At 44.5% G+C, this 14,613-nt stretch overlaps 1 protein-coding gene across 2 annotated transcripts in view; it reads left to right on the forward strand.

Annotated features, from left to right (window-relative positions):
- Nucleotides 1-8,096: 8,096 nt before the first annotated feature.
- Nucleotides 8,097-14,613, forward strand: part of KCNN2 (potassium calcium-activated channel subfamily N member 2) — a 78,556-nt gene continuing 72,039 nt past the window's right edge. The window contains exons 1-3 of one of the 2 annotated variants that reach the window (XM_032205422.1): nucleotides 8,097-8,118; nucleotides 8,456-9,573; nucleotides 9,656-9,751. In XM_032205422.1, the coding sequence (XP_032061313.1) occupies nucleotides 8,097-8,118; nucleotides 8,456-9,573; nucleotides 9,656-9,751 (1,236 nt within the window). Of the gene's footprint in view, nucleotides 8,119-8,455; nucleotides 9,574-9,655; nucleotides 9,752-14,613 lie in introns of those variants that run through there. The other variant, XM_032205423.1, reaches the window with a different exon arrangement.

Here is a 14,613-nt window from a genome sequence, read left to right on the forward strand (position 1 = left end):
GAAAACACTACATGCCCATCTCATTTCTTAGCTTTTCTGAGTGGTCTTGTAAATATTTACAACCCACAATGTTAAATAAAAGGGCCTAGAAACAGAATATGCTATATGTATAAATAAAAGAGAACAGGATTTCTGTCTTCTCTCTTTTACCAGAAAAGTTAGTGGTAAGTAAATTAAATTTCAGAAATGAGAATATTCAAAATTTATAATAGGGTTCTTTTCCATAAAATGCAAACCTTTTCAAATTACTGTCCTGGTAAGCCTGAGTTTTCAACTGAGAGAGATTAAATGGCATCTTGGGTATCAATTTAGATTTATATCTGGCATTTAAAAGAGATCTCGTAAGGGAGATCAGACCTATTATCTCACAGCCATTGCTGCCAAAGCTATTAGGAAGCAGGCTGAGATCAGATGGGCAGGCTCTCCCTGGGGTCTGCTGCACAGTGGGGAGTGCTGGGAGGGGGCACCAGCAGCAGAGCCCTGCTTGTCCTGATAAACAGCATCTGATAATCAGCACCGGATAAGCTTTCCGCTCCGGCCACCACGCTTCTTTGACCCAAGTCATTTAAAGTCAGCTTGAATGTGTCCCTGTTGCCCTGCCCTCATAATATTGGTGTATGAAGCAAATTACCCCTCTGTCTGCTGCTGCCTCCTCAGCACTCCTTAGCCTATAGAGTCCCAGGTTAACCCCTATGGGGACAGATACTCGTCTAACCCTGGGTCCTGGGCAGAGGCTACAAGGAGGGGCAGTCCCGGAGCCCACAGACCATATCCACCATGCTGAGCACAAGAGGAGGTTGCTGCAGCTATCTTCTGAGGACACAGACCATTTGCAAAGATGCAGAGCTCTCTGGTGGAACTGCTCTTTAAAGGAGTGTGTATCTTACACCAGCTAGCCAACTTTTGCTGTTCAGGACTTAGGCCAAAATGGTATTTCGCATTCTACATGGATAAAATCTCTTCCCAGAATTTGTCATTGGCATTTAATTACTGACATTCTTGCTTTTTAAGAAATTCAGTGCTGGTGGCACATCAAATTTAGACAAATTCTTTTGTATCTGTATTGTATGATGGCCAAAACATCACCTCTCATTTTTGTAATTACACTTTTCAATTCCCATATCTCAGTTTCTCTCTCTGTCTTTAAACATCTGCTGTCGCTTCTATTTTGGAATTGCAGCTTTCTTTTTTTTTTATCCCCCATTTTCATGCTTTCCATCTCATATAGTTCATCTCTACAGTTTGAGCATTCCTACATAGTGACTGCTGTCTTATTTTCCTTTCTAGCTCTGTTGTCATGTATTACTTTTACGTTGCAGGTCAGAGACCAATGAGCAATACTGATCCACTTGAATTGCTTTTAACTATTTACAAAAATATTGTTTACGATCATAGTAGCTGGCATTATCATGCAAGTTCACACTTTACCTCATACAAGATGTGCCAATTCTCCCTCCAGTCTGGGAACCGTGTATCCATTTTCACTGTTTTGGCACTTCTAACTTTCCTGTCTGCTTGCAGTCCTGAAGTTACAGGTGCTCTTGCAGGCACAAATGTATTGGCAGAATTCATGCCTACAGTACAGCAGCCACCTTTCTGCAAATGCAAGCTATTGTGTTTCACGAGAAAATCACACATGTAATTGCACGACATGTATGTTTACATCCACAAAGGGATACTTGTGTAGAAAGACATAAACAAACATCCTTTGGCATCTGCATTTGGTCTGTGTAAATTTTTGCTTGTAGAAACAGAAATATTACACTTGAAACAGAGTTGAACAAATTGAAAGGAGTAAAGCAGTGTGAATAATTTATTTTTTAGCTAGAGAATTTGGAAGTTTAGATTCTAATCAAAACAGAGTCAGGACTTCCTTTTGATTGCTGATGGGTTCGAACCAAAAACACACAGTAGTAATCTGTAGTAGTATAACACTAATATAATAAGTATAATAATGTAATAAGATACTACTACTAATATTAAATAATAATAATAATAATAATAATAATAATAATAATAATAATAATAATAATAATGATAAGGAAGATCATATTTTCTTCCCTACAATGTATATGTGGAGAAGAAGCATCCGGGTCCACATAGCTGACATTTAAGAAGAGCACACGATGGCTGACAGTGTTTAAAAGAAAACACTTAGGCTCCTACTCCATGAAAAGAGAGTTCCAGGCTACAAAACCTGAATAGGAGATTCACGTTGGTCTTGAAGAAGCATCTCTATCCTCAGTTTGTATTCCTGACTAGCACAGTTTCTGCATACTGGTTTGTCCATCCCTCTAATTCATGTGCTTGAATGCTGTGGTGGGGTCTGGTGCCTAGAAATGATGTGTGTGAAGGCAGATGTAGATGTTACATCTACATCCATTGGGAAAATACTGTCTGGCTGAACAGCAGAACTGTGTCCTCAGAAAGAAACTGTCTGCATTAGTGAGTAGCATGTGACAGAGAATTCAACAACTTGCTGCTCTCAACACTGTCTGGCATCTGCACTGCCATTCCCAAGGCAATACAGAGAGATCTCTTACCTATGTACCTTATTTGTTCTGCAGTAATGATCACAAAAGGGACAATGTATTCCTCCATGTCTATGGGTATCTTTCTTATCCAGAGAGGAGGTTTCAGTGCAATAGAAAAACTCGTTTTATTCTGATCTGATCTGCTTGAACACTGATACATTTTTAATATTAGGAAAATTAGTCTAAGAAAGAACGTCTAGGACATGCTCTATAATAGTTAGAGCAGAGATTTCCTAATTAAATCTAGAAGATCTTTCCATTTTACTCCTTATTTTGATCTTCCAAAAAGATGAGGAATTTAAAATGGTTCTCAGGAGTGAAGAAACCATTATTTATTTATTTATTGTATATTTCCTGTCTTGACTACCTGAATGTAGTTTCTCTGTAGAGAATACATTTTGAATGTGTTTAGTTGTAGACAGAATGACAAAAGTTAGTTTTTCTTTAGAGAAATGGTCTGTTTATCCTAACTTTTTAAAGCAATCTAGTGTCACTTGTATTTTAAAATGTTACTCTACCAATACTAAGACCTACTACTCTTGTAAGCTGGGTTGCAGAGGTGTCTTTTACTTAGCTGAAATGTTGGAAGTTTAATTCTTTAGAAACATCTTCTGAGTGGGATAGATTTTATGGGTTATGTGAAAAGTCTTAATCCCTATCTTTTTTATTATTATTATTATGTATTTATTTATTTATTACAACATTCTAGTCTTTTCCTCAAAACCACATATAATTTTTTGTGGAGTAGTATGGAAATATAGGGAACAAAGGAGAGAAGCAAGAAGAATTACACTCCTGAGAACAAACATTTTGTAAAACTTTCAGGACCTTTTTGGAATATCACTTCAAGCAGTGGTTCAGTTGCCAAGCTTATCAAACCAGAGCCAGCTTGAAGCAGAGATTTCTTTAATAACCACCTCCTTTGACACCAGCTGAGCAGCAGAGTTCTCCCCCGTCTTCCAAGCTCTGACCTGGCGGGGCTGATTTCTGCCAACAGGTCCACCACATAAACTTATATTTCAGTGTGTTATGACTGTATCCAAAAGGCTTTAGGTATGATTATAACAAGAAGCAAACAGAATTATGGGATTTGAATGTGCTGTAGAAGTTGTGACGTCTTGGCATGAATCAGAACCGCAGAAACAAAAAAGCCCCCAGAAAACACAATCAAGTAAGCAACTTTCCAGTTCCTGTTTTGATTTCGGTTGATTGCTGACTGTAAGAACCAACAGTGGATTTAAGATTTGAAAGCAACCATATATGCCACACATTTACAGTCTGATAAAAGCAAAGTCCATCTTTCACATTTCATAGACTAGTAGGGGATCATGTTATTAAGAAAACTAGTATAAACTTTCCAAATACAACGCCACTGCAAATCCATAGTAACTACTTTCTGATGGCAAAACAGAAGCACTGATGATGAAGTACCAATGCAAAAACTTATTTAATATTTTTCAAATATCGGCAAATGAAATGTAGTTGTTTAGAATCAATTGCTACATGAGTTAGAAGTGACATACTTTATGGAGATGAAAAGCACAGCTAACATCAGCTTGTGCACTGCCAGCTTTGCAAGGTGCAATCTTATAGTTAGATGCAAGCACTCTCACTGATCTTAATGAGTTGAAAATTTTCAAATACAGGATTCTATGAAGTTAAAAGTAAGCTCACACACTTGCTAACCCCCACACACTTGAAGTCACTCTCTGTATTTGCATAGGCTAAAATAGAAGCAGCGCATGATCTTGTAATTTCAGTAACTGTGCTGAGTTAAAGGTCTGTTTCAAAACTGCAGTCAGATTAAAAATAATGTAATAGTCACCTGCTGAGCACCTGCAATGGCCATGAAAGATAGTATTAACACTGATGCAATTAGCTAGATGAGAAATTCCTTGTAGGTGGCAGCATCTCCATAATGAGAAAAAAAAAAAAAAAAAAAAGGGACAAGAAAGAAAGTCATTAAGTTTGTGTGACCTCAAAGTACTATTCAAAAAGGATGGAGAAGTGACTTAAGGGAAGAAACACTTTTCCTAGCTGCTTTCTAGGCACCTTTCTATGTTTTTAATAGTACTAATAATTTGTTTTAATTATAAAAAAAAAGTCCATCCCTTGAGGTTCCCTTGACTGGAGGAAAGGCATGTAGCAATTCTATACATTTTTAAGCAGCACCCCCAAGAATTAAGGCATACATACTTTTGAAAAATTGTTGGTTAACCTAAACCCCCCTTGTAATAGGTGAAGGTTTTGAACTGGAATGAATCTACATTTCTGCTGGTGATACACCGGAGGTGCAGAAGAACATGCAGATTAGTGGAAGAGTTTATAATCAAAAGCAGAAGCTGTAAAGTATGCTTTATACCATATGCTGCACGGAATCATCATGCAGGATTTCTTCTCCTTCTCCTGCTACCGCGGCACGTTATCAGAAGGCCTCTGGAATCAGCAGAGGTGCAGCAGGGGTGGGATGCCAGCTTGCCATCACGACTATGTGATGGAAGCTGCTGGGGTGAATGTCAGAGCCATCTGGTGGGTAAAGCCCTGCCAGATGGTACGCGGAAGGTAACTTACACGTGTGGCTCATGCGGGTAGTTCACATCTCATTGCCTTGGCAGCTGAACTGCAGTCGTTTTGCTGTGGTCTCACAAAGCATTTTTAGATCTGCATGGGTACCTCTGAATGATCTTCTGATATCCTGCTGCTATCTGTGTTACCTCTGTTTTTCTTGCTGTGACTCTGCTTCCATTTGAAAGGCGTCTTCCTGTGTGTACGCTCCGCTATGTGCCCACTTGTGTTTTGTGAACTGAACAAGACCGTTTCCTTTAGTGCTTTCTAGAAATTCCTGGGCCTTATGCAGAACACACCCTGAGTGCAAAATACTGATACAAAATGGAGTTTCCTAGACTTTTTTCATTCCTTTTGTTTCCTTCTACTTACTATATTCCTATATCCTTTGACATTGTTATGAGTGTAGAATTCTCCGTGATTTTAACAGCAGCCTGGCACGTATAGGGGCAATAGGATAGCAGCCAAAATAGCTTTCTAATACCTTTTATTGTAGCCTGTAGGTGTTGTATCTTCACTGGATGTTATGTGAGCTTTTGAAACCACTAGCCATTAGCTGTCACTTCAAATATTTGATAGCGTTTTTTCCCTCTCAAAAATCTAATTTTTCCTGTGTCTGCTGAGCTTCTTGTCCTGCTACTGACAGTTTTGTTCCACAGAATTTATCTTCTTCTCACAGTTAGTGGGTTTAGAAAAAAAAAAAATCCGTTCTCCAAAGATCTCCAATCATCAAAATCACTGAATGAAATCTGCAGGAATTGTCTTTTATTTTATGAAAAGATGCATGTGCAAGCATGCACACACATGCACATGTATGACACATGCACATGTAAGACACACATGCAAAACAGCCTCTTTGGCAAAACAGCAACAGGACCTATGATAATCAGTAAGAGCTGTTCCATCCAGTATATAACAAAAAGGTAGAAAAAAAACGAAGCCCCCAAGCTCAAACTGATAATGTTTGGTTCGCTGTTACTGTTTTAGTATGTTTCAGCAGCTCTGAGCTGCCCATGCTCATTTATTTGTGATGGAAGTGAATAAATAGCAACTCAATTCAAGTGAAGAATATATTTTATTTCTGCAATTAATCACATTCAGTTTTAAAAGTGAACTTTAAAAATACTTTAAAAGGGAATATGCTAGTTTAAATAACATCTTTTTATTTCAGCTCATTTGCCAGTGTCATAGAGAGGAAGGCTACCTCCCTAGCTGTGAGGAAGGAAATTCTCACCAGTTCTTAGTGTAGACCTTGAGACTGTGATATCCCAGGTTGTACAATGGAATTGAAATAAAACCTCTGGCAGATTAGTTTTATAACATGCTGTGTGATTAGTATGACCTCTTGTGTTAAACATAGGAATATTCATTTGTTTATTCGCTTAATGAAACAATCAAGAAAGCAGATGAGAGATATCCAAAAGCTAGTAACAGCAGCGTGCCCTTGCCAGTTCTACATATGAAAGGGATATCAACAGGAGATGTATTAAAATTGGGATTTGTAACTGCTATGTGTATGAATTTGAAAAATAAACGTAATCATTTCCCCACGTAGAACACAACTATCATGTATTTTTAGGCTATCAAGATTTTTAAAAGATCAAATCTTTCTTCACTATTTCATTAAACCTCGCATGACCAGACTGGATGAAAATACAGGACATAGACACAGTGACTTCTAAATAAAACATGGAGATTTACAAATTTGGTAAAAAATCTGACACGGGAAACTAGGTCCTGAGATCTTCTGTTAAAGACAACATGTAAGAGGTAGTACCCTTAACTGAACACGAAGGACATGACATGAACAGAAAAGGAAAGATGAAGCCTAAGAGCATTTAAAGCTTAAATTAGTTCAGAAAACATAACAACAGGACAGCAGCTCTGTGCAGGAGCTTAATTTACACAGTGATAAAAGCACAGGCTCCCTAAAATTTTTGTTTTTCAAGATCCACGCGATTCACATGTGTTTGAAAACACAGGCAAAACAGAGTCACCAAGGTGGAATTACAGCACCATGCTTTTGCAAACAAACGGTGGAAGATGTGAAGCAGTGTTAAATGTCCTGTTCGCTTTTAAAATTTGAGCTTCCTTTTATTTTTTTATTTTTATTTTTGGTATGTCTTTGGTGCTCAGGAGAGCTGGCTGTGATGGAGTCAGTCACGGTACACGTAAAATTTAAAATCACGGAGTGATGTATTTGGAAAGTGCTTTATCATGCATGTAGGAACGTGTTGGTGGATTTTTTGTGCAAAACTCGATTGTTGAAGGCATTCTGTACCTTCACAAGGCCTCATGCTGCTGTATATTATGCGTGCTCCGACTGCGGGTGCTCTTTTCCACAATGACCGATGGTGGTACTCGGTGATTTATGAATTTCTGGTCCACCTACGCTTTGGACCCACAGTGTGCGCTGCATTAAGGAGGGCTGTTTGATTGTGCGTGGGCAGGGCGTGCGTGCTGTAAGAGGTACACCTGGGCTAGCGAGGAGGTACCTGGCATCCAAAATCTTCCTGGCAGCGCTTCCCTGGGCTTCCTACCACAGCAGGGCACCTCGGCTTGCTTCTCCTAACACAGCAGGGTGCTCGGGGCACGGAAATTACACAGATGCGGGCTTTTACCCCCGGAAAGCAGTCACAAATTTTGCGTTTAATGTCAGGGAGAAGGTAAAGGGTGCAAAAAAAAACAAAACAAAAAACAAACAAACAAACAAAAAAACCACAAAACTTACTTTTTTTTTTTTTTTCTTTTTTTTTTTTTTCAGCCTTTAGGGGCCCGGCGGAGAAAAATAAAGACAACGCCAGGGAACCCCCCCCCTCGCAAACCCGATCGCGGACCTCCCCCTCCTCCGACACCGGGGACCGGCTGAGGCGGGGGGGGGTAGGAGGGGGGGGGGTTGCCGCCCCTGTGCCCTGTGCCGCTGTTGCCTTGCAGGGCGGCGCTGGACAGCTCCGGGGCGAGGCTTGGCGAGGCCGGGCCGTGCCGTGCCGGGCGCCCATGTTCCGGAGGCGGCGCAGATGTGAGCGGGGAGCGGGGGGAGCGGGGAACGGGGCGGGTGGGGGGGGGACACGGGACGGCCCCGGGAAGCCCCGGGCGGCCCCGGCATCCCCGGGCGGGGGTGGGGCTCCGCGGTGGGCGGGGCCACGGGGTGGGCGGGGCCACGGGGTGGGGGAGATTGGGGGTGTATAAGGAGGGGGCGCGGCTTCGGGAGGAGGGGGCGTGGTCCCGGCGAAGGGGGCGTGGTCCCGGGGAAGGGGGCGTGGTCCCGGGAGGCGGGGGGCGTGGCGTGCCGGGGGTCCCGGCGCCTCCCCCGCCGGCTCACGCCGCGGCACCCCCCGCCCCGCCCCGCCCCGCAGGTGACGTGATGCCCGTTGTTTTGGCCGGGCCGACCAATGGGACGCGCCGCCCGGATGCTACGGGAGCCGGGATGGGCCCGTCGTGGCGGCAGCAGGACGCTCCCCTGCCGACCGTCACGCATTGCGCAGGGTGCACCACCGCCCGGTCCTGCGGCGGCTTTAACGGCCCCGGCATGGAGGCGCCGCGGCACTTCCCGCCGGGCTTCGGCCCCGAGCAGCAGCAGCAGCAGCAGCACCAGCAGCAGCAGCAGCAGCGCCCGCCGGCGGACAAGGCGAGCCTCCAGCAGCAGCAGCAGAGCCCGTGCCTCCAGTGCAACAACTGCGCCTACTACGGGGCTGCTGCTGCGGCAGCCGCCGCCGGGGACCAGCTGCCGCTGCTGCTCCGCGCCTCGTCGCCCCTCGCCCTCCGCACGCAGCCGTCGCCGCTGTCGTCCGCCGCCTCGTCCCGGCAGGGCAGCCAGCTGAACGTCAGCGAGCTCACGCCGTCCAGCCATGGCAGGCAGCCGCACCAGTTCGCCCAGTACCACCAGTGCCACAGCCTGCAGCAGCAGCAGGCAGCCAGCCCCAGCAGCAGTGTCAGCAGCGGCAGCACCCACCTGCACCACCTCCACCACCACCACCACCACCACCACCATCACCAGCAGCAGCAGCAGCAGCAGCAGCAGCGCCGGGAGAGCAACCCCTTCACCGAAATAGCCATGAGCAGCTGCAGGTACAACGGCGGCGTCATGCGGCCGCTCAGCAACCTGAGCTCGTCCCGCAGGAACCTCCACGAGATGGACTCCGAGGCGCAGCCGCTGCAGCCGCCGCTCCCCAGCCCCGCCGCCGCCTCCTCCTCGGCCGCCCCCGAGATCGTGGTGTCCAAGCCCGAGCACAACAACTCCAACAACCTGGCCCTCTACGGCCCCGCCGGACCCGGACCTGGCCCGGGTGGCCCCAACAACGGCGGCGGCAAGCCCAGCAAGAAGAAGAACCAGAACATCGGCTACAAGCTGGGGCACCGCCGCGCGCTCTTCGAGAAGCGCAAGCGCCTCAGCGACTACGCGCTCATCTTCGGCATGTTCGGCATCGTGGTCATGGTCATCGAGACCGAGCTGTCCTGGGGCGCCTACACCAAGGTACCCGGCCCCGAGCCCCCCAGCGCCACCCCCGGCCCCGTGTCGCGTCGGTCTGAGGGTCCGTGTTGTCTTTCTGTTGCAGGAGTCGCTGTATTCCCTCGCTCTGAAATGCCTTATTAGCCTCTCCACCATCATCCTGCTCGGGCTCATCATCGTGTACCACGCGCGGGAGATCCAGGTAATGCTTCCTTCAGGGGATGGATGGGGGTTGGCAGGGACGTGCTGGCGAGGCGGTGGCTTTAGGGGCGGCCGGCGAGCAGGTCACGCTTCCCGCTGGCTCAGAAAGCACAGAGAGAAGCTCAGCGCTCACCAGAGTTAGGTGAATGCATCCCAGCCCTGCAGAGACAGACAGCAGGCTGCCTGGACACACATGCTTTGCCTGTTCGGTGCTGGTACCTGCCATCGCGCTGTAGGATCCCTTAGCCCTCAGGTTATAACACGCTTCCCGTATGACATGCCTGCTGTCTTCTGTAGCAGAGGTGCAGCAACAGTCTTCTGTTTCCCATTGACTAAATTCCGTGCCATGTGTTTTCTCTTGATGGCAAGGTTAATCATCCGCACGGTGCGAGGTATGTGATCTTCCCTGTGCTGCCTCAGGTATAGCATGCTCCAGGAGAATATTTAAAAAGCAGGGGAAGACTTGTGTCCGACACGTCTTACTTAACACCCCGCAGCTGCTGGGAGTGGGACAGAGGAGAACTGTCAGGAAAGGTAGGGCTAAGGGTAGGGGGAACGTGCTGGCCGAGGCTGTAGAATAAGTCTAACAAATGCTGTCGCAGGTTCTGCCCGAGAGAATTAGTTCTAATATCAGCTGTAAATTTTTTTGACCAAGACATTAAAATACATGTTTTTAGTTAAACTGAAACATACAACAGATAGAGTTCAAAGTTCTGAAGAGAAAAATGCCTTACTTGTAGATCTGTCCCTGCTTTTGCTTTTCCTAATTAGAACCACCTCCAGCTACAGGCTGAAATGACAGGCTTCAAGGGCAAAGAAGACTTTTTCAGTGGTAGCAGTCAGTAAAAAGAGAAATTAACGATTGTTTAGTTCCTGTCTTCTGCACAAACGAATGCTGTAGATCCAATGTGAAAGGGTACCATGCTCTTAAGATAATGTTAGAGAAGTATTATGTTACTGAAGACTCTTTGCCAAATTGGATCCTGTTGTGAAGTCCTTACACATGCAAAACTATTTCTGGCTCAGAACCCAGTTTCTTTGTGTGAATATCAAAGGTATTGAAAGCTGTTTAATAATATTGTACTCAATAAGCAAGTATTCTGGCAAAAAAGGTACTCTAAACTACCGGAATACTGATGAAGAGGGTTCTTTATCCGTGTAAATAAGTATTGCTGCTGCACGTCCGAGCCTTCTTCTCTGGTGTGCTGTTCTACAAGTGGTGCTTGAAGCATTAAGAACAAGGCTTGAAAGAAAGCGCTGCAAATGTTTGAATTACTCAAAGCATTTTACAGAAACTTTACATGGAAATCCTCATGTAGGATAACCAAACAGCTGTAGATTTCTATGTGCATCAACTCTTACTAAGTAATTTATTTGAGACCTGTTTTTTTTTTTCAGGTTAGTAGTTACATTTTTTCATTCTTTTAGAAATGTTTTATATATCAGAAAAAAAAAAAAAAAAAAAAAAAAAAAAAAAACAGTCTTAAAATTAAAACGTAATTTCTTTTTGTATTGGTCGTTTTAAAGAGCTTCCTCATGTATGAGGCTGCTTGGAAGGAGTTATGCAATCATGTGACTTAATCAAGGTTAACATAGTTTTCAGTGCTGCCTGACAGTGTAGAACACCAGGATAGCTGCTGTTAGAACAGTAGTGCTCTCTGATTTTGTCTGAGGGACTGCAGTAGCCATGGCAGGACCTGGACCGAGCTGCAGACCCAAAGAGCTCCATCATTCATCTGGAAAATGGAAGGGAAGTTCTGTTTTCAGGGAGCCCGTTAGAAGGAACGAGCATGGTACCACCCTTAGCTATCCTGTATCTGACAGCTTTTTAATTTTGGGACAGTAAGTTTTTGTACATAGACGTGTCTTTTTAAAAATAAGGTGAGGAACATGCAGAGCAAAATGTACATCCATCTACAGCGGTAAACTTGTGTTACATCTGGCATCCCAAAACAAGAAGTACCTTTAAAACACTTTTTCTCAGGAAGGTGTGGAATCTATTCTAGGCAAAAGAAAATACTCTGTAAACCTGATTATGTGGTGGTTTTTAAATAACCTTTAAAACTGACTGTTTTCCGACGGCAAACTCGTCTCTAATTTAAACAGATATCCTGCTAGAGAATCTTCCGTGAATTACGTCTGTAGAATCATGCCCACAGATGGCTGGTTGTGTCCTGGAGCACTGTTTGCACCACCTATTTGTCATTCCTGTGCAAGTTTAAACATTCCTATCTAATTCTTCTCTGAAACATGCTTAGACTTTATGAGTGAGTGTTGTGTAAACTAGCAGGATTTAATTGAGAGAAAAAGAACTCTGCTGTAGAACATCGATGTGTTCTGTTTGCAGCACAGGATGCTTCATACCCAGATGCACACTAACCACCCTAACTAAAAGTAGATTTTTCCATAAATCTTGAAAGAAAATATGATGCGGAATAAGATGACAATAATAATTATTGCTGCTTGCTGATTTAGTCTTCAGAAACACCTGGCGACCTAAAATTCCTTCTAACAGCAATCTGCTTCTCCTTTTGTTCCGGTAGTCCATGACCTTGATTTATGGGTGGAAGTCCGAACAGCCCTGCAAGCCAGTGGCTGTGCCTGGCAGCATAGCAGGTGACTGAAGTCTATGCATTAACGTGACCTTGCCTGTACATTTTGCTCTGCAAACAAGTCATGCAGGCAGCAGAACCAAACTCTTGGCTTCCCCGGCCCGGCTAAATGATCTGAGGGAGTTGGCAAGGAGTTTTACAAAGACCCACTGGGCTTCGTCCCCAGAGCCAGGAGCACTGCAGGGATGCAAGGTGAATTAATTTTGTGCTTGTGTCTCCTTTTCCCAGTCGATCCGTGGCTGGAGGGGGACTGGGGGCAACCCCATCCTGCCAGGGCAGGGGGCTCCTTGTCTCCCCTTCAGCACCGAGGACAGCTCCGGGCACAGTGCGGGGCGGTGACAGGGGTCAGCGGGTGGCGGGGGGCTCCTGCGGCACTGCTAGGCTACGGGGGTCCCGACACCCAGCTGTGGCTCCACACTGTCCCGGGTGGGAGGGAGCAGCTGTCCGGGCGCTGCGCTGTCTCATGGAAGGCCAAAGGAGAGGGCTTGGTGGTTGTGTGGCGTTAGTTGTTCCAGCTCCGCAGCAGGGGCTGCTAATTTGATCAGTCGAGTTGGTGTTAAGGCTGTGCCAGTAGTGGAATGAAAACAGCAGGTTTAAGTGAAGAGTGTTAGCTTACGTTGTCCTTTCCAGAAAAGAGGAAGAAAATCCCTTCCTCTCTCCCCCTCCCAGAAACAAACAAACACAAAACCACAAACTGCTCTAACGATGTTGGAGTTTAGTGTAATGACAACCCCAAACCTGCTTATTCTCCTTTTGGTCCATTGTTGTCATGCCTGTCATCTTAAAAACATCAAACCTGGGAGACTGTGAGCTATTCATTACTCTGTCTCAGAGCTTTTGTGGTTGCTGATTCACTTCTGCGGAGCAAGTGTCCTGTGTTAGGAAGATTGCTAGGAAAGATGAAACTCATAATTATCCCGGCTTTGAACAGGTCTTTCTCTGACTGTTACTTCAGTTGAGAGCTTGGAGCGGTGAAGGAGGGAAGAGCTAAGAAGGTAGCGTTGTCCAATTATCATAATGATTTAAAATGTGTTAATTACCCGCTTCATGCATAAACAGTTTGTTACTTAATGCTATTTTACATAATTAAAGCAGCAGCATGCAAGATGGTTAAAACTGCTCGTTTTTGACAGCTTACTACTCCGTTCCACGGTTCTCTAGTGGAATTTGCTGTTAGATTAATAATGGAATTTAAGAAAGTGTTGGATTGCACTTCACATGGTGAAGCTGCAGGAAGGAGGTATAGTCCCCCCATGTCCACTGGAATACTTTTGCTTTGGTGCTGGACTACTTAGTTTATCCCTTCTGTAAATAAATGTTGCCTTTCTATTGCCTATCCTGAATAATAATTACCTGTGCTCTCCTGCACAAAATCTGAGCTTCTTTTCCCACTGCCTGATTCAGATGCTCTCACTCATACAGAAAAAATGAAAGTTTTTGTTTTGTAGAAGTGAATAGAAATCCTCTCCTTTTTTTTTAATGTGAATTGACAACTTTTAAGCATTTCTACATCAGTATGAACTAGCAATACATTTTAGAACTCCTGTGGAAGGTCATGCAAACTCGGAGGCTGAGGTTAGGCCATTACGTTCACAGCAGAGCCTCCAGGGCTGCAGGGATCAAGCACCTTCAGTTCTCAGATTCATCTGAAGTGATGGGGAAAATAATGTGTTGCTGGTAGATTTGGAATGTAACTCTTTCCATCTTCTTTAATTTTATGGAAAGTTATCATAGATGGGAACTTAAATGTCTTGTTGATGGTTTAAGAATTTCTTTTTTTTTTACCTGTTTCCTGAAAAGTTGCAGAAATGGAACAGGCAGTACCAGGAAACAAGAGTGGGTGTTAATAAATACATCATGTGAATAAATTCCATAATGCATGACTATAATAAAAACTGCTTACAGGACATTCACTATCCTACTGCCATCAACAGAAAATTCTTCCTAAAAATCCCACATTCACTAACAAAAACTAAGTTAAACTCTCTTGCAGTTTCTCATCACAAGCAGTAACGCATTTCATGCCGGCCAAATTATGTTTGGCTGTTTCACCTTCAGTGTATATGGTACATATTCAGCTCACTGGCTGTGTCTTTGGTGCTCTGTTGACTTTTTCCCTAAAGAAACAGAGTCTAGCTTGCCGTCGCCTAGGTATGTTTAGCCATGGGAGCTAACAAACGGAGACTAAAACTTCTGCTGCAAAAACAAAAAATCAAGTCAGTTGAGTGACAGGTGAAAATCAATAAATAAA

The sequence above is a fragment of the Aythya fuligula genome, chromosome Z (genome assembly GCF_009819795.1).
Source record: "Aythya fuligula isolate bAytFul2 chromosome Z, bAytFul2.pri, whole genome shotgun sequence".
NCBI classification, from domain to species: Eukaryota; Metazoa; Chordata; class Aves; order Anseriformes; family Anatidae; genus Aythya; species Aythya fuligula.